Source organism: Lynx rufus, unplaced genomic scaffold, assembly GCF_022079265.1.
Source record: "Lynx rufus isolate CCGP_SWC_20201006 ecotype Redwood Valley unplaced genomic scaffold, mLynRuf1.p SCAF_26, whole genome shotgun sequence".
NCBI lineage: Eukaryota > Metazoa > Chordata > Mammalia > Carnivora > Felidae > Lynx > Lynx rufus.
The window spans coordinates 9,114,114-9,133,960 of NW_025814841.1; the positions used below are offsets into that span (position 1 = coordinate 9,114,114).

The window sequence follows — 19,847 nt, forward strand, 5'->3', positions numbered from 1 at the left end:
CAGGAGCTCAAGACTTTTCACTGCCTAACCTACCTTTCCAAACTCACTTCCCTTGATCTGTAAGAACTGTGCTTCAGCTCATCTACAAAGACTAAGTAATCTATGGGCTAATTTTTGTATTGTGTTGCAAGTTTTTTAATTAAAATAAAAATTTTTTTTAATATTTATTTATTCTTGAAAGAGAGACATAGTGTGAGTGGGAGAGAGGCAGAGAGAAACAGAATCGGAAGCAGGCTCCGGGCTCTGGAGCTGTCAGCACAGAGCCTGACGTGGGGCTCGAACTCCTGAACCGGGAGATCATGACCTGAGCTGAAGTTGGATGCTTAACCGACAGAGCCACCCAAGCGTCCCACTGTGTTGCAAATTTTACCTTAGAGATTGCAACCATCCTTAAGGCTGTACCATATGGTGGGTAAGAGCTTAAACTCTGGAGCCAGACTACCACCTCCTGCACTTAACTGTGTGACCTAGGTTAGATAACTTTTCTTTGCCTCAGTTTCTTCATCTGGAAAGTGTGGGGGAAAAAAACACCTACTTGGTAGAACTGTTATAAGCATTCAACAAAACATACAAAATTTACGTGAGGGCCTGGCACATAGTCAAGGGTTTTCATTTCTTATCATCACTACTACTGAACACCCGCATGTAAAGCACTGCACTAAGTACTGAGGATGGAAGAGTAATTGAGAGTTCCCATTTCTAGTGGGTTCGTTTCATTTTATTCATTCAACTCAAAGAAACCATAATCTCAAAAAAATTTTTTTTTCTCACACTGGCCACATGGTGGAAAAGTCCACAAAGTAACATAAAAGTGCTAAATAAACAGTAGAAAAGGATGTGCTGTAAAATTTTTGAGAAAGGAGTATATTCTGAGGTTTGAGGTGCTGGGGGGAAAAAAATCTCGGATTTTTTAAAAATGAAGGTGGTATAAGTTTTCTGAACGTAAAAACTGTATTTTTTTCCCCTTCCTCTTTTTTTTTTTTTTTTTTTTTTAGAACTCTTGCCTTTAACCTTTCACTGGGAATCAGGCTAAGAAAACAGTTTTCTAATACAAAACTTGCATACCTCACAAACTAAAAGCAATTCCTGCATATTATATTCACTCTATTATGCTAAAACTAAGAACATTCATTTAAAACAAAAAATAGAAAAAAACAGAAAAACTATAAAGCAACTATAAGAAAGTCATGTTTAAATACTGCCTCAATTACAGAAAGTGAATTTAAATTCTACAGTTATTGAGTAATTAGCTTATAAGTAGTACACATTTGGTATTATATTACTATGACCTAAGGGGTGAAAATTAGGATTAAAATTAAAACCTAAAAGCATGAATTTAGGGTGCTAGGAAGAAAATTCTAAAAAACAAAAACAAAAGCAAAAGCATAATTTTTAAAAGGACATACTTAACCCAGACCATTCATCATCGATATAGGGTTGATTACGGCTAGCATCCCACTGATAATCAGAAGTGGTAGAATGAGAAACTGGCTCAGCAGTAGACCCTTAAATGAAAACGAATGCAATAAAATTAAAAATGGAATTTTCTAGTGATGTTTCATAACAATAGTTCTATACTTTGCATACGGAGACTAAATTATTTTTTACTTCCCCTAAAAGGAAAAATTCAGACATTAGAAAGAGTTAAGATAAGTAAAAGTAGAATTGAGGGTAATTTCAGATTAAGCATGATAATCACTTGATCTAATTCACGGATTAGAACTACATTTTGTCCCTAGTTTTTGTCTTTATAATACGTATTTTGTCTTTTATAATACGTATTTCAAACTGAGTATCTACAAATTTCAAAAAAATCCAAAAAAAGTTCTTTTATTTTTGTTCTCAATGAAAAATAATAAAGCACAAAAGAAATCCTGAATGTTTCAAGGGTACACACCTATATCCTGAGAGCCCCGAAGGAGAGAACTAGAAAATGTCTGGGTTTGCTAGAACCTTATGCCTAAGGAAAAGTTAAAGACCTAGATGATTACCTAGAGAGGTGAGGCAGAGAGAAGTCAGAGGCAGGAGAGTTGTGCTGATGGTAGAGAGACCATGGTAAGTTCAGGTGTGTTTAAAGAGAAGCGTCTACCTTCGTCTGAATTTCTTCTGTTTTCATTTTTTTGGGAGGAAGGAGAAAATGGGGTCACAGAGTCCTTACAATCTGATGAAAGCTCTGATGGACTACTGCCCGGAACATAACACAAAATTTTGCATATAATTTTGGGGGCTCAGAAACTCATGGATGCCAGGTGAAAAGCCCTTGTTCTATAGCCATAAATTCATTATCTATCAGGGATATCTATACCCCAGACTTTCTCAATCAGAATTTCCATATGTACTGGAAAGCTTGAGAGACTCTGATACTCCCTTAGGACTCAGAGCCACTGACAGAAAGAAATGCTTAAGAAAACCTGTTAGTGTAAAAGACTTACATAAAATCATGTCCTCTTGTGAAAGTCCTTCCTAACTTACACATTTCACTTGGTTATAGATTATCTTAGCAGCCTTCCTCTAACTTACCAGCCCATAACTCTTAATATAATGGCTTGATATATAGTCAAAGTTACATACTTTTTAATATAAATTTTGACAAGTAGAATAGCCCTATAAATCCATATATAATTAGCATATTAACTGCTTACTAAAGTAAGCACTAAAGTAACACTACTGCTATTTTTTTAGCCGCCAATGCTGCTTTCTCTGAATATATGAAGAAAATAGCATCTGCATTGCACCAAGTCATCAAATGAAAGAGGCAATTAATTTGTATCTCTGGAACTGAAATGCAGTCTATGAGACCAGAGGTTGGTAAACTATGACCCATGGGCCAAAGGTAAACTCACTTTTTTGTGTGGCCCATGAGCCAAAACCAGTTTTTATATTTACAAATGGCTGGGAAAAAAAATCAAAATAATATTTCAAAATCAGACAGTCATCTGTTTATGCATCCTCTCCGGCTGCCTTCCTGCTACAATGTCAAATTAAGTAGTTCCACAGAGACAGTATGGCCCACAAAGCCTAAAATATTATTGTGCCCTTTATGGAAAAAAACCTACGAACGGCTATTCTAGTGATTCCAGACACTGTGGAGCTACATAATTAGTACACTGGGTCCATGAAGTCTGACGTGAACCAAATGCTACAAACTAAACACCTCCCATATTTATGTAGTATTTGTTAAGTACATATGACTTCTACATGATTAATAACAGGCATATTCACTTAAGTACTGCTGAATTGATAATAGTTTATTAGTAATACTGTATTTTCTACATCAACAGATACTCTAAGCAGAGTTCTTATGTGAGGTTCTACATAACCTGAAAGGCTTAGCTATAAAATTCATGATGAATAAAACAGATAAAAGGGCAAACAGAAATAAAAGGCAAACTGCAAGTAGAAGCATGGCAGAAATACGCTAGTAACAGAAAAGTATCGTGACCCTAAAGGGAAGGAAGGCCTTCTATTTGCGTTCCTGTCCGTGTGCCAAGGCACTTTCAGTTATGTTAGGTCACAGAATCTTCCTATCTCCACTACAGAAAGGAACCACTTGCAGAAAAAAATTTAGGTCTTTCTTTCTCCCCCTTTTGTTAAGCCCTCTGCTATTTTATATATCTATTACTTATGTTAATAGCAGCACTTGACTCTGGGTTATTTTCCAAATAGCAAGAGCTAAAATGAATTTAAACAGAAATTTTTTTGTTAACTAAATGAAAGACTGTTTTCACATACCAGAAACAGCAGAGTTAAGTGTGAGAGATGCAAAAGAAGCAGAATTCTGTTCAGAGGTATTCATTCCCCTATCCACACTAGACCAAGCAGCTGTTAAAATAAAGAACGTCACTTGGAACCTTCAATTTGCAAAAGAAAAGTTGAAAGATATGTACAGATTTAAACTACGATAACAATCTTAAAGATAACCTTAGTAATTAGGACCACAATATAGCAATAGCTACCATTTACTAAATGTCTATTATATTTGCCAAACTTCGTATCAACCACTTCTAATCCTTAGGGTAACCCTGCTAGGCAAAATTTCAGAGTAGTTAACTGACTTGCTGATAGCCAGAAAACAGCTGAGCCATAACTGAAACTTAAGCTGATTTCCAAAGCCTATGTATGCCTTTCTCCACTTTAGCCAGCTACCTTATTATTTAACTTTGGGTCAAGGCACTGAACTTGGTACTTGACATTCATTATAGCCAATCCTCACAACTACTTAAATATGAGGTTCATACAAGTTAAAGAACTAACCTAATTTCCATAAAAATCAGTATGTGGGAGAATGGGATTCACACCAAATAGGTCTGTCTGAACTAGTCCACACTCATTCCACTATACTGTACTATCTCCTTAACATTTTCAAGATATTTCTTACCTATAAATGAGTATTTTAAGGCACATACACTTCCTTGAGGCCAGTCACAACAGTCTCTTCTTAGTAACTCACTACAAACCCAATTTAATATAGTTCCCTCTCAATTTCAACAAAAGTCCCAATCCATCTAGGTGGGAACTCTAATCTGCTGCTTAATTTTATCTGTGGCAACATTAAGTACCATCCAATTTATGTCCTAATTATGAAAATGCTACATAGCTTTTATAAGTAAATTGCAAATATCTGGTAAGGCCATGGTTTTTAACATTACTCAATAAAACTACCATCTTTTGCTAAATATGAAAGGATGCTTTTACAGCATCGACATTTATGCTTTCTTCATTGTTGAAATGAGGCTGGGAATTTAGGGAATGACTTCTTCCAAACAAATTTTGATATTTCTACACAATTCCTGGACATCGTACAGGAGAAAGGAAGAATGAGCTTGAGAAAAATTATCAGTAAACGATCTAAAGTTTGTTTTTTGGGGACATTAGTCAACCGGAGTCTTTCTAGACTGATGGAAACTGATGGAAAAATAATGTAGGAAGAAACAGGTCTTTTTTCCTACTTAAACACTAAAAACTCTAGTGTCTACTGCTCTCCCAAATATAAGAAATAAAACTAACAAAAGTATCTGCAACAAGCACAACAGAAAAGAGTGTATGTTTAATGCACAAGGAATTACAACTTGATAAAAAAAAAAACAAACAATAAGAGGCCATTAGACAAATGGGCAAAGAACACAGACAATTCATAAAAGAAATAGAAATGATCAAGAAAGTTGTAAAAAATATGCAACCTCATTAGTGATCTTAAAAAGTTAACCGAACAATTTATGTATTTTTTGTTTATCAAGTTAGAAAATATTTTTAAAAATAAAAATACCTAATCTTGGTCAGCACATAATAAATGGCACTCTTACCAACGCTGACAGTATAAACCAAAGCTACCCTCTTAGAAAATACTTTGATAATATGTCATAGAGCACTGTACACATACTCCCTTTAACCCAATAACATCACTCCCAAGAATCTATCCTAAAGAAATAACCCAAAAACAAATATATTCAATGCAATGTCATTTACATGGTTAAAAAAGGGAAAAAATTCTCTTGATAATATGGGAATAGAAAAATGATTTATATGCTATGCTTACATAATGTATTATAGGGACTTTAAATAAAAATGCTTACAAAAAGGAAAATGTTTATATTACAATATTAAGTGTGTTTGTGGGGACATAAAAATGAATATCCAATTTGGATTACGTAAAATATTGTACACAGGAAAAAAAAAAGACCATTAAATTAAAGAAATATAAAAAAACAGTGGTTGCCATTGTGCGGTGTGGTAACAGTGGGTTTTTCCTTTTCTTTTTGCAGTTTTCCATATAAAACATGGATTTCTTTTTCATAACACACACACACACACACACACACACACACACACACACACACTGGAATTACGCTGCTTTATATTTGATGACTTTCAACAAGAATAAGCTTCTCAACTACTGGTCTTTATCTTTAAAATCAAGGGGAAAAATTATAAATAGGCATTTTGCAGACTATAAAATAGTATAAAAATGAATACTGTAAACTACTTCTATTTACCATTTTCATTTACACTCAACAGCAGAACTGTTGAAATTAATCAAAAAGTCTGCTCACACATCACACTTATCACTAAACATATATAATTACAGTCCTTAGCTACGCTGGCAATCAAATGTGACGAAAGCACATGAGAACATGAGGGAGAGAGCAAAAAATACATTTGCTATTAGTTACTTTTTAGTTCCCACTTTGCTCCATATAAAAAGGATATGAGATGTGTTAATTATTACTATTATTTCTGTATGGCTTTACGAATTTTTCTACTCATGGAATTTTTTTTTCCATTCTTGGAAAATTCAAAATGTACCAGAAATAAGCAATTTTAAATAAACTTAAAATGTTCTCACACTTCTTACCAATGCCAGAAAATATTGAACGGTCACTCCAACTCCTTCCCCAGTCTTTTCCATTTGCATTAGCATCTCCAGTGTCTTGACCCCAAGCAGATGGCTCATTTTTCCTCTTGCCTGCAGAAGCAGGTGAAACAGAGTTCCACTTCTCCTCACCTGCACTGATCTGTGAGGAGAGTTTTACAGACTTCTCATTCCAGCCTCCTCCATTTACAGTGAGGTTTTCGTTCATTCCTGAAGAAACTTAAAGAAAAGAAAAGAAGATTAAAAACTGATATGTGACTCCTTATTAAAACTGGGATATTATTAAATTTCTGTGATTGCTTGGTTTATATTTATCACTCATTTTCTCCCCTACTATCTTCTAAATAGCTTGAGCTTCAAAGATAAAAATGAAGACTTTTAAAGGGGATATGACCACCACGGATGACTTTTAGTTTAAAAACTAAGAGGAGGCTTGAACTTTATGTATTAATAATGTTGTCAACAGCAGAATGACTTACTCAAAGAAAGTATAAAAGAGCAAACAGGGAAACAACACATATTCTGGTATACTCGGTATACTCACCCACTAAAAATATGAAGATTTCTCCTTAGTTATTATGTTCTTTCTTTAAATATTTACACACACACACACACACACACACACACACAAAATGTATAAGGCAGTGATTCTAAAACCTGGCTGCACATTAAAATCAATTGAAAATTTTCTTAAAAGTAGACAATGGAGCCTCAACCCAGACTAATTAAAATCAGAATCTCGAGGGGTGCGTGCCTGGTTGGCTCAGGTCAGTGAAAAATGTGACTCTTAATCTTGAGGTTGTAAGTTTGAGCCCCACGTTTGGCATAGAGATTACTTAAGAAAATAAAAAAAATCAGGGGCGCCTGGGTGACTCAGTCGGTTGGGTGTCCGACTTTGGCTCAGATCATGATCTCCTGGTTTGTGGGTTCGAGCCCTGCGTCAGGCTCTGTGTCACAGCTCAGAGCCTGGAGCCTGCTTCGGGTTCTGTGTCTCCCTCTCTCTCTGCGCCTCCCTCACTCATGCTCTGTCTCACTCTCTCTCTCTCAATAATATAGTAAACGTTAAAAAAAAATTTTTTTTAAAAAGAAAAAAAAATCAAATCAAATCAGAAGCTCTATGGGTGGAGCCCAGGAATCAGTATGTATGTGTGTATATATGTACGCACGCACGTGTTGTGTTGTGTTTTTCTAAGCTTCCTAAATGACTGTAACGTGTAGCCAGGATTGAGAATCATGGGAATGAAGGAAGCTGACAGAGTTAAAACAAGCCTGAAATAAGGTGCTTTTTCATTTCTGAATTTATAGTATACTACAACACTTTTAGTTTTTAGGTAAGATATACTACTCTACTTAATTCAATCTTTATCATAAACGAGTACATAAAATATATTTTCTAATTGTGGAGCACTGAGTAACTTCAGACTGTAGTCCATTTATTGTAAAATATTTAATATTGTTAAAGAAGCAGTTTAAACGATGATAGGTATTAAGGTTTTCTCCTTAATAAACAGGGGTAAAGTCTTTTATCCCATATGTTAAAACCAAGTCCTCCCCCCCCCACTCAAAATCCTTCTTTTCTCTATTGACTTACACAATGCAAACAAGAATAAAAACTGCATATAAGCTATTACTAAAAGATTGCTTTTACATATGGGGGAGAGGGAGAAACAACTAGAACATACCAAAGCCTGTTAGAAGTGGGAATGATTTTTCTTTTTATCCATTTTCCAAAATGTCTGGATTGTGATTATATTACTTTAGTAATTAAAAATCATTTCTAAGCCTTTTTTTTTTCCTTCTGTATCATTCATGTGAGGAAAGAGACATGTATATAAGTTTCTATTTTGATGGGCCTTCAATTTAAGTTACATGTAATTTCTCTCACCCTGAAGTGTAGAATCTCCTTTTCCAGACTTAAAGTTGCTAACTTGAACATTTAGATGAGAATCACCTGGTTGAAATAGAAATAAAATTTATTTAATACTAAACAGGCCACTATGCACATTAAATTAGGAGTTAACACACAATTTAATTTTCACTTATTTTTAATAAATTGCTTCAAGTACTAAATTCTTACACTGGAAAAGAGTCAGTTTTACCCACAACATACATGACATGTCCTTAGGGAACTGAGTTCTTTAGTTACCATATTCTTAGTCAACTAAAATGGCAATATAGGACCTGGAAAATTGCTCAAATATATGGAGAGTCTGCTGTTCAATAATGGTTATCAAGATTCTTTTCAGTAGAACTGGAGAACTGGGCTCTGTAATTGGATTCAACTTTGCCACCTCTCAACAATACCAGCTGCCTTTTCAATAATCCTGGAAGCAAACACATCCAACTTAAAAACACTGCCAGTATTTGGGACCAGGACTTAGGAAATATGGCAAGAGGTGCGAATACATGTTACAACAAAGATACTATTTCTCCGACACTAAAAAGCAGAATGATCACAATGTATTAAAAAACTAGCATGACACAGGATTGTGCAGCAAGGAAAGCATGCCCAAGACAGTGAAAAGGGGTCACCAACAGAAGTGCTAAAGCATGACTAATATGGGATAGTGAAAATGCATAAATAGACGTTGTTGCTACACCAAAGCGATAAATTCCAGCAGGTCATCAAGCAAAAAAGTAAAAGGCTGAGAAAGTGGTCTAGAGACAATGTGGGGTAGGGAGGCAATTAATAAAAAGGTGAAGGAAGAAAAGTCAATGCCCAAGTTGAACAGTATCACTCTGCAGACTGATGTTTCCAGGGTAAAATGATGGCAATGTAAAGAGCTACTAAGAAGCCACCAATATTGGATAGTCTGAGCATGTGAAATACTTGGGAAGACCATTAGCTCCACAACCTCTGAAGTTCCAGTCCAGCTTTATCAAACACCAAAGCATTCTCAAAAAGTTGGGGTGATAAGAAGTCCAAGACAGAGCCTGCACTATCCAGAACATGCTAGTTTCATCTTGGAATGCAAGCATCCAACATGCAGAATGGTGACAAATAATTCCACTTAAATGTCTTGTCCACTATAAAAATGGAGATGTAAGAGAGCTGGGGCAAAGCATTGCACACAAGGAAAAAGGCAACACCATTTTCTCATGTGACTCAAGGCAGAAAGGCAATTTTAATTTAAAAAGCCATTCATTAGGCGGTATGTAATGAGTAACACTGCTGGTTATCAGGTAAACCGATACATGGTCCACAATGCTCTCACGAAGAAGGGTATATCAGCACAATGATGTAAGCTGTTCAAAATAGTCAAATTTTTGACGTAATGATATTTTGTACATCTGATTAAAAGGAGCTGGATTTGATGTATGACTCTTATGTTCCACTAATATACCTTTATTCTTCTTGGAACCAACAGGAAATGATGCGGTTGTAAGTTGCTCGGTGGTAACTGTGATGGTATTTTCTATCCCAGGGATAGTTGAATCCAATGAACCAGAATCAGTCTGCACCTTATCACGTTTACGCTGCTGTCGTTTCTCTCTGTGACTAATTTTAGTTTCCCAGGCTCCTGACATAGCCCCAGAGAAAAAAGTGTTATTCAGTAAAGGGGAAGAAAAAAGTTGCAGGTTTTTTTTGGGGGGGGGTGGGGTGGGGCACACAAAATATCATGATAGTAAACTAAAAACCAAGTGTACTGATGATATTAACTTATCCTAAGAATTTAATCTCAGTATGTTGTTTCAGGCAGCTAACTGCCATTATTATTTATTCTGCTAATTTTTATCAACTCTGTCCTCTATGATTTATAAAAAAATGATAAATATATGTTATCTTATATATATTTTTTATCCTGCCAGACAGAAGGGATAGGAGAGTATTATAAATAAGTACTAATAAATGGATTTATTTGGTGATGACAATAAAGGGCTTACTCAAGAATTTTGTACACAACCTTTTAGGGAAAGTGTATTTAAGAATAGGGAAAAAATTAAAACCATAGTTCTAAGAAACAAAGACAAAACAACTGCTCAACATATTGAGCTAGACCCTCAATTTGAAGATGGTTCCCTTCAGGAAACATACTTAAATAAAAAAAAAAGTGTTTTCTAACAATGTCACAAATCTGTACATTAAAATCTGTGGTTACTAAAAAGAAAAGCTAGATACAAGATTAAGCAACACAAATGCAGCTTTTATATAATCCACCTTGGTAAAAAAGGATTAAGAATGTTTCTATAGTCCTTTCACTTGCTCAAGTACCTTCATCAACTTCCTTTCCATCATGGCGTGAACTGTTTTGCACTGCTTTAGCATCTGACTTTGATTTCTTCTTATTTTTCTTTGACTGAAAGCAAAATAGAATGTTACTTAATATTTCATTGTTTTTGAAAAGGTAGGAGTCAGTAAAATACATAATGAAATGTATGATGCTGACAACCAAAAAAATTTAATGTCTGATAAAAGAACTTAACATTAAATGGCAATAATAATAGGAGGGTACAATTTATTGAGTGGTTACTACATGCTAAGTACTTTGCACTGATTTTCTTCTTTATTCCCTAAAAAAACTCACTAGGGAAGGTATTATTCCCATTTTAGAGATGAGGAAACGCAGACTTAGAGATGTTAAATATGAAATTGGCTATCTAGGGTCACATTAAGTTAGTAAGTGGTAGAGTCAAATTAGGAAATAGGTCTATCTGGCTTCAAAGTCTGTGCCCTTAAAAAAACACGCTATCCTAGCTTCCATCACAAATAAGGCAGTATAATATGGTGTTTTCAGAGCAATAAAATTAAAAAAATATTGCTAGCGTTGAGAAAGAAAATGATGCACTGATTAGTGGCTTTTGGATTTTATAAAGCAGATTGCTGGAATACCCTGCTGTATAACAAATTAGAGAGTCAACCAGACAAAGCAGTTAATATTTTGTCAGTTTCAAAGCAATGCGAAAATACCCAGGATTTGCATATGGTAGGTATTTAGTAATTCATTAAAAAAAAAATACCTACACACATACAAGATGTGGGTTATTTTGAAACAGCCTTCCAATTCCATTCTGTTAATATTATTTTCTCCTCTCAGAAGCTGCTCATTAAAACTTGGTAAAGCCACGATTTCTATATTTAGATTAGTGCTTCCAGGAAAGTACTAATATTCATCAAATACTGATTTTATTTATAATCTATATTCACTCTTTTAACTGAGATTGGCTATGTATATCTTATTATCTTCAAGTTAAGTTTACCACCAGAAAAAACATCATATCTTGATACTAAGTTTTTTTTTCTTTATGGGTAAAGCAGTAAATGATAGTTTGAGTAAGCAATAAATGACAGCTCTTAAGAGTGATTAAAAATTCTTTGACAACAGGAGTATATAAGCAACTATTCATAACAAACTTTTTATGTTCCCTGTAGTTGATCTGTACTTGTTTTTTTCCATGTTCTCATTAACATGTATCATGTTTCATGTACTGCTATATGACATCTACCAAACCAGGCTCATATCTACTTCACAAAAATTGACGTATCATCTACATACCATAATATTTATTCTCTTTAAAGCGTACAGTTCGGTGATTTTAGTAGATTCAAGGTCGTACAACTGTCACCATTTTCTAATTCCAGAACACTATCATCATCCCAAAGAAGAAACGTGGTACCAATGACCAGTCGGTGTCCCCACCACCTTTTTCCCACTAGCATCTACGACCAATCTACTTTCTATCGACTGTCTGTCTCTCACACCAACTCAAGATAACACACTGAGCATTTTTCAGTTATAGCCTGAAGTAGAGGTCAGCAAACTTTTTCTATAAGGTATCAAATAATAAATATTTTAGGCTTTCCAAGGCACATATAGTTCTATACATAGTGATCTTACAACCCTGCTGCTGTAGCATGAAAGTAGCCATATACAATATATAACTGAATGGCTGTGACTGTGTTTCCACACAATTTTATTTACCAAAATAGGCCTCTGGCTGATCTGGGGGACCAGAGTTTGCCCATCCCTGGTCTAGAGCAGCACTGTACAATAGAATATAATACAAGCCATGTTTGTAATTTAAAGTTTTCTAACATACAGATGTCAAAAAGATGAAAGAAAGAGGTCACATTAATTTTAATATACGTTAACTCAACATACCCCAAATACATTTCAAAAGGTAATAAATATAAAAAGTTATTAATAGTATGAGAAGGAATGCTAAATAGCCATTAAGTAGCTACCACATTGGACCGTACAGACCTACAGGAACTAACTAAAGTTAAGTACCTCCATTTTACAGATAAGAAAACTGAGGCCATAAGAGATTATATAAATAGCTTAAGACAAGAGGGTTATTAAGTGGTAAATCCAGAACTAAAATTCAGTTCTGACTCTAGATCCTGCCCTCACAAATACTCTGCTATCCTGTCACTCTACATTGAACTCTACAAATTTAATCATGTATTACTTATGCGATTTTGGGCTAAGTGCCTCTAAACCCCTTTCCCCAACTGCCATTTGGGACAAAAATTCCTAACCTCATATGAGGTTCCTTTTTTTTTTTTTTATGTTTATTTATTTATTTTTGAAGGAGAGAGAGACAGAGCATGAGCACGTGAGGGGCAGAGAGAGAAGGAGACACAGAATCTGAAGCAGGCTCCAGGCTCTGAGATGTCAGCACAGAGCCGGATGCGGGGCTCAAACCCACCCACGAGCAGTAAGATCGTGACCTGAGCCAAAGTCAGCCGCCCAAACGAGAGCCACCCAGGCACCCCCACATAAGGTTCTTTTAAAGATTAAAGAAGATGTGAAAGCAGACTAACTACAAAATAGTATACATAAGCATACATAAGACTTTAAAGGAGAGAAAGTATGAAAAAAGGGGAGAAGTTATATTCACACTGAAATATACTGTGATTCATCACTAAAATGAAATCTGCAGAAAAATAAGACAGACTACCTTGATTTAGGCTTAGGTCTTGTTTGATTTTAGTTAAGTAACTAACCAAAGAATAATGCTTACCCAGACAAGACTTAATAACGTATTTATAAAAAGCTTTAACACAAATATGCATTCATGCTACTATTTGCCTTAGCCGTCCTACTGATGTAAACATCTTACTTGTGGGCAGCTCCACTACAGTGAACGCTTTTGAAGGAAAATGCAAATACAAAGTGCCAGCTCCTTTGTTACCACGTTCTTCCCTCCTATTCTTTGTCAGCCTCTACCATGGAGCTAGTTAACCTCTCCTAATGGCTGTCATGCAATCAAGATTTATTAAATCCCTACGATGTGCTAGACATACACTCCCAAGATTGTTTCTTTGTAAATTTTATACACACCCTCCTGACAGTGTATATACATTTGTAAAACAACTATTTTTTAGTGACAGCAATATGACCGAACATGCTTCATTATTTTTGAATAAGCTTCTCAATTCATGTATTTTGATACTTTAATACTTTTAATAACTATCATACTTGACAAAAGTATAGAGATTCACTTAAACGAAGGCCATGCTTGTCAAAACATGACACTAATTTTTCAACCTCATCCTCTAAGTATGCAAAGGTTTTTGTGGAAATCTAACTAGTAAAAGTTAATCTTCCTCAACACCAGCAGTTCCTGCAATCGAATCTGATGGTTTTTTACTTTGGTATTTTTAACAAATGGATCCACTAAAAAGACTTAAAAAAAGTTTGTTTTTGTTTTAACTGGTTATATCACTATCACTTATATAGATCTTCCTAATTAACCCAGTCAGGTTTCAAAAGAATTCTATGAGGCAGATGTTATTACTTCCACTCTACAGATGAGAAAAGAAGGCACAGAATGATTAACTAACCAACCCCAAGATCACCTAATTATTAAGTGTCAGAGCTGGGATTTGATAAGCATGCTCCAAAATCTGGGCTGCTATGCTTCTGTTAGGAAACTGCTCCCAAGCTGTTAAATTGTGCAGATATGAGAATTTTCACAAGTAACAGACAAATAATTTATTTTATTTTAGAAACAGAGAGAGCATGAGCGAGGGAGAGGGGCACAGAGAGAGGGAGAGTCTCAAGCAGGCTCCAGGCTCAGTGTGGAGCTCAACTTGGGGCTTCATCCCACAACCCTGGGATCTAACCTAAAGGTTAGAAATGGATGCTATGATACTTTAGTCTGCAAGTAAGTGGCTAGTGTGTAAGATTTCCCCCTAACTCATGGCAGTAACTATTCTGTTTTCTGAGACTTTTGTTCTATTTCCATTGGGTCAAAATTTTTCTTTTTTGTAATGGTGACAGTGATTTTAAAAATGTACATACCTGACAAAATTAAAAGCGGTCAGTGAAGTTCATCATTTTGAAAACTAAGCAACTGCCTCTTGAAAAGTCTGAAAACTACTGCTTTAGGATCAATTTCATCCACCTTTTGCCTAAACAAATATGGTAAGTCCCTATTTTATACTGCTCCACATTCAGCACTATTTATTTTTCTCACTTGTCTCAAACATATAGATGAACAAGGCATAAATGGCAAAGGATGGATGGTCCAAAGAACATATTATTTACATTTCTCTGAACTATCTATACCAACAGTTCTTAATCTTGGTAACTTGGTGACATGATGTAAGGATGAGATTAATTACAAAAAGTGTCACAAACCTTTTTAAAAGTAGAGAGAGTTCCAGCAGATTTTCCTGCTTTTTGGGGTGGTGGTGGTGGTGGTATAATTTAAACTACAGCCAAGATTTTCCCACCCACTACTAGTCTGATACATTTCCCTGAATGCAAGGAAGGAGTAGAATTGTAGATGAAGGGAAGTACCCACAACCTGTACTTTACCTTCCTCCTTACCCTCGTTAGTTAGATTTTCTTTCACTGCACTTACCACCACCTACCATTAGAGAATATATTTGCTTTATTTTAGTCATCCCTTTTCCCATTTTATCCTGTTTTATCAATCGTTATATTCCTAGTTCCTAGAATAATACACCTTGCAGACAGCAGTTATTTGGTTAATCAGTAAAAGAGCCTAAAAATAAATTGCGTTATATGTGGTTCTGTCTGCCCAACTCTCATTGCCCCCAAAATAAAACCTCTGAGCTACTCTATTTGTATACTTGAACACTTACGCGAGCCATTAAATTATTTAAATACATTTGGTGTGAGCTCACGAATTATGGTACACCACACAAGCGGCATGACTACCAACCCAGAATCTTAAAAAAAATTTACAAGAAACCTTTCTTAAGAACTTTATCTAGCCCCAAACTCTTTCCCAGACATGGTTCTCAAATTTCCAACAGCTTAATAAATTAATTCCACTTGGAGACTCCATTTATTACCTCAATCTTAGCATGTTTAAAACCAAATTCATCTTCTCACTCTATTTCAATCTCCTCTTGCCACTCCCACTTGCCTCATTCAACTACAGCATCATGGGAAAATGATGGGCTAGAGGAGAAGTCCTGGTTCTGGTCTCCTTTCTGCTATTTGTCAGGAGTTTAGACAGAAAAGTCTAGGGGGCAAAAATGAGGTTTCTCTCGTAAGATATTCCCTCTTTGATGGAAACTACTGTGTTTACCTTCAAAGGGGGCACTGAAACTACTAATTCTTGGATGGAACCCAAGAATCATGAAGCTATAGATTCTATGGCACAAGGAGCCCAAAAGGTCAAGAGTCCAAGACCTACATAATCAGATTCAAAGCACTGCAGATAATGAAATATTTTAATGAATCCAAAAGATTGTATTAGAAGTTTAAAAGAGGTGTTCAGCAAAAAAAAGCCAGACAATAAATATTTTATGCTTTGCAGACTATAAGGTCTCTATTGCAACCACTCAACTTTGCTGTTGTAATATAAATGCAGCCACAGACAATAAATAAGTGTGGCTGCATTCCAATAAACTTTCAAAAATTAGGCAGAAAGCTACATATGGCCAATGGTCATGGTTTGCCAATCCCTGATTTTAGACTATTGTTTCTAAGACGTATTATGGAAGGTAAAACACAAATGCATGTAAATTGACTGGGCACGCAGTGTTCTCTGTTTTGCTAAGAGCTACTATACCTTACAGTTGTTTAAAATCTATGATGCCTTGGAATAAGTTTGTCTATGGTCTTCTAAACACTGATCACTCCTAGAATAGTGGTTCTCAAACTTCTTGGTTATAGGATACTCTTAAAACAGACCAAAGATATCAAAGAGCCTTTGTTTACATGGGTTGTATCTACTGGTATCTAACATACTATAAATTTAAACTAAGATATTATTTAACATATTAATTTATTTCAAAATAATAATAGACTAATTACATACTGTTTAATTACACCTATATAAATAACTGTATTTTCCAAAACAAACAAATAAACATTTTAGTGAGCAGCACGGTTGGTATATTCTACAGTTTGCAAATATCTTTAATGTCTGGCTTCATAAAAGATAGCTAGATTCGCATACCTCCTTTTGCATTTAATTTTACTGTGATACGTTATTTAAAGCATGTGAAGAAAATCTGACTATATACACACAGATATATAATTGGAAAAAGGATCTTTAAGACTTTTTAAGAATATTTACTAATTGTGGGAGAGTGCAAATGGGGGAGGGGCAGAGAGAGGGGACAGAGGATCTGAAGCCAGCTCCTCACTGACAGGCTGACAGCAGTGAGCCTGATGTGGGGGTTCGAACTCACGAACCATTAGACCATGACCTGAGCTGAAGTTGGACACTCGAACCAACTGAGCCACCCAGGTGCCCGGATTTTTTTTTTTTTTTTTTTTGAGAGACAGAGTGTGCATGAGAGCAGGGAGAGTGGCAGAGGGGTAGGTGGGGGGTGGGGGGGATGGGAGGGGGAGAGGGAGAGGGAGAGAGAGGGAGGAAGAGGAAGAGAGAGACAGAATGAATCTCAAGCAGGCTCCACACCCAGCATGGATACCATGACCCTGGGATCATAACCTGAGCCGAAATCAAGAGTTGGATAATCAACTGACTCAGCCACCGAGGTGCCCCAGGTAAAAGGATTGGTTTTTATTTTTTTAATGTTTATTTATTTTTGAGAGAGAGAGACAGAGCAAGAGAGAGAGCTCTGAGAGAGCTCTGAGGAGGGTCAGAGAGAGAGGGAGACACAGAATCTGACACAGGCTCCAGGCTCTGAGCTTCCAGCACAGAGACCAATGCAGGGCTCAAACTCACAAACTGCGAGATCATGACCTGAGCCAAAGTTGGACACTTAACCGACTGAGCCACCTAGGCGCCCTTAAAAGGATTGTTTTAATAGTTTTGTTGTTGTTGTTTTTTGCTTTTTCAGATAATTGTGATATCCTTTGACATTACACCAAAGGTTAGTGGTTGACAGGGGCTGGGACTAAGAAGAAAAGGAGAAAATGGGGCGTTACTGGTAGTGGGCAGAGGAAAATGTTCAAAAACTAGACTATGGCGAGAGCCGTACCACTCTGCAATACAACTAAAATCATACACTTATATGAAATAAATTTTGTGGTATATCTCAAAATAAAGCTGCTTAACAAAAAAGAAAGAAAACCAATGAGCGTAGACTTAAACAGGGTGAGGGGTAGGAACAGAGACCTGTATCACAGGCAGGACCTTTAGGTTATGTTCAAGGTTGTAGAGTAAGAGCAATGGGAAGTCACAAGGAACTTTAGGTAGAGGTAGGGGAAAGTATTATGCTGAAACTTGTCAAGTGGTAGTTTCTTAAAAATTGTTGCAACATGGAATCTGAAAGTGCATCAATGAACTTTCCACACTCCATTGGTCTACCTTGTGCATTTAATGAAACTTTCACAGTTGTCTGATTTTGTAACATGCAAGTACTGGTCACCTGGAAAATACTGGTTCAGTGAGTTACACACATCTTCTAAAATGTTAAAACATTCCATTGTATACAGTATTTTTAAAAATCACATTTGTTAATATCACAACTCATCTCATCAGATATTCTTTAAGCACAGGGATGCTTGTCAAGCTAATGGTGGCAGATACAAATTTTCCAGATTTCTAATTTTCACTCAGAAACAAATCATTGTATCATTTGCAACAAATACTAAGTATTCTTTTCCTTGAAGTGACAGGATCATTTTAATTATTTTTGAGAAAATGTCTTCAAGTACCCAGGTCTAAATAACCATTGGTATCTATCAGCTGTTCTTTCACGTAAAAACAGTTAACTAGTCTAGGTTGCAACTCAATTGTACAAATGTTCTTCCTCAAGACAACCACTGTTCTTCAGTACACAGCATACTGTAGGTATACTTCCTATTTCATCATGAAAAATAATTAAAAAGCATGTGTTCAGAGGTCAAGATTTAATGAAATTAATAGTGATCATTTTTATAGCTTCATTAAGAATACTCTTAAGTGAAACTAGCATTTTTTTTTTTTTTTTAACTATGAGTGGATTGCATAAAGAATACAGTTACTAGTAGTTTGGTGTCACCGTCACGATTTGTGCTCGGAAGCCAGCAGTTTTACTTGCTATTGCTTCTGCACCATTAGTGCAACTATCAACATGGTGAAGAAGGCAAATGTCCCAATTATTATGAAAACAGTTTCATCCCCCAGGGCCCAACAAAAGGGTCCCTGGGACCCCATCCCAGGGGTCCACAAACCACACTTGGAGAACAGCTGCCTCCGTGAAATTGAGGGAGCATTATTTACTAGGTACCGCTAAACTCTTTTTAATGAGCTGTATTAAAAAAAAAAATGATAGTACCCCTCTCCTTCCTCAACCAAGACTTAGTTAGTCAACAAGGTCAAAAGAGGTGAAAATATTTTGTATTATGTAGCAACATAAAAATGTAAGAGCTTATTAATACTTAAAATGAATGATATTTCAGTAGGACACCATTGACTTCATTCTGAACATAAACAAATTTGATTGTGACCAAATTTTATACATTTTGGTTTCTGTTGTTTCTCTAACAATCTTTACACTTCTACCTTAATTCAAATCCTCATAATCACTAACACAAGCCTGACCTGTTAATCATAAACGTTGCTGCCAGCTACATATCTATTTTTATCATACCCCACCCCCACCTTGACCAGTCAAACTTATCGAGAGCTTTCCATTAAGAATATCTTCTTTTGTTTCAGCTGAATAATGTCTGATTGTGTCCATTTGTTTCTCTCTCACTTGCCAAAGCTGGCCTCCCCACTTCTACTTACTAAAATACCATCCCTAGCCTTAAGAGTCCAATTGTCAATTCTTTCTGGCCACCCAAATTGGATAATCTTATTCCTGTGAATATCTGGCACCCAGTCTTGTTACCTGGTATCTTCTCCTGTGCTTGCCTTTCCTTAACTAGACTGCAGTCTTTCTGAGAGTAAGTACTTCTTCCATTCTTATTCTCTTCAGCATCCAATAGCACAATGCATTCAGCCAGCTAATGGTCCTAGGTCTACTCTACTAGAGACCAGTATCAATGAAGTATTGACCTTCACAGCCAAATAAAGACCTAGAAAACTATGGTAGTTTAACTTGCTTTATAGACACAAGATCTATAACTCTTGTCATACATGGTTTTTAGAC

General features: G+C 35.9%; 1 protein-coding gene across 8 annotated transcripts in view; it reads right to left on the reverse strand.

The window, feature by feature from the left end:
- Positions 1 to 19,847, reverse strand: part of MTDH (metadherin) — a 57,310-nt gene that overhangs the window by 21,904 nt on the left and 15,559 nt on the right. For 2 of the 8 annotated variants that reach the window (XM_047089031.1, XM_047089039.1), the window contains exons 3-8: positions 10,584 to 10,668; positions 9,715 to 9,891; positions 8,256 to 8,321; positions 6,353 to 6,589; positions 3,733 to 3,822; positions 1,407 to 1,505 (exon numbers count right to left, since the gene is read on the reverse strand). In XM_047089031.1, coding sequence (XP_046944987.1) covers positions 1,407 to 1,505; positions 3,733 to 3,822; positions 6,353 to 6,589; positions 8,256 to 8,321; positions 9,715 to 9,891; positions 10,584 to 10,668 — 754 coding nt within the window. The remainder of the gene's footprint in view (positions 1 to 1,406; positions 1,506 to 3,732; positions 3,823 to 6,352; positions 6,590 to 8,255; positions 8,322 to 9,714; positions 9,892 to 10,583; positions 10,669 to 19,847) is intronic. The other 6 variants (XM_047089032.1, XM_047089037.1, XM_047089034.1 and 3 more) reach the window with 6 other exon arrangements.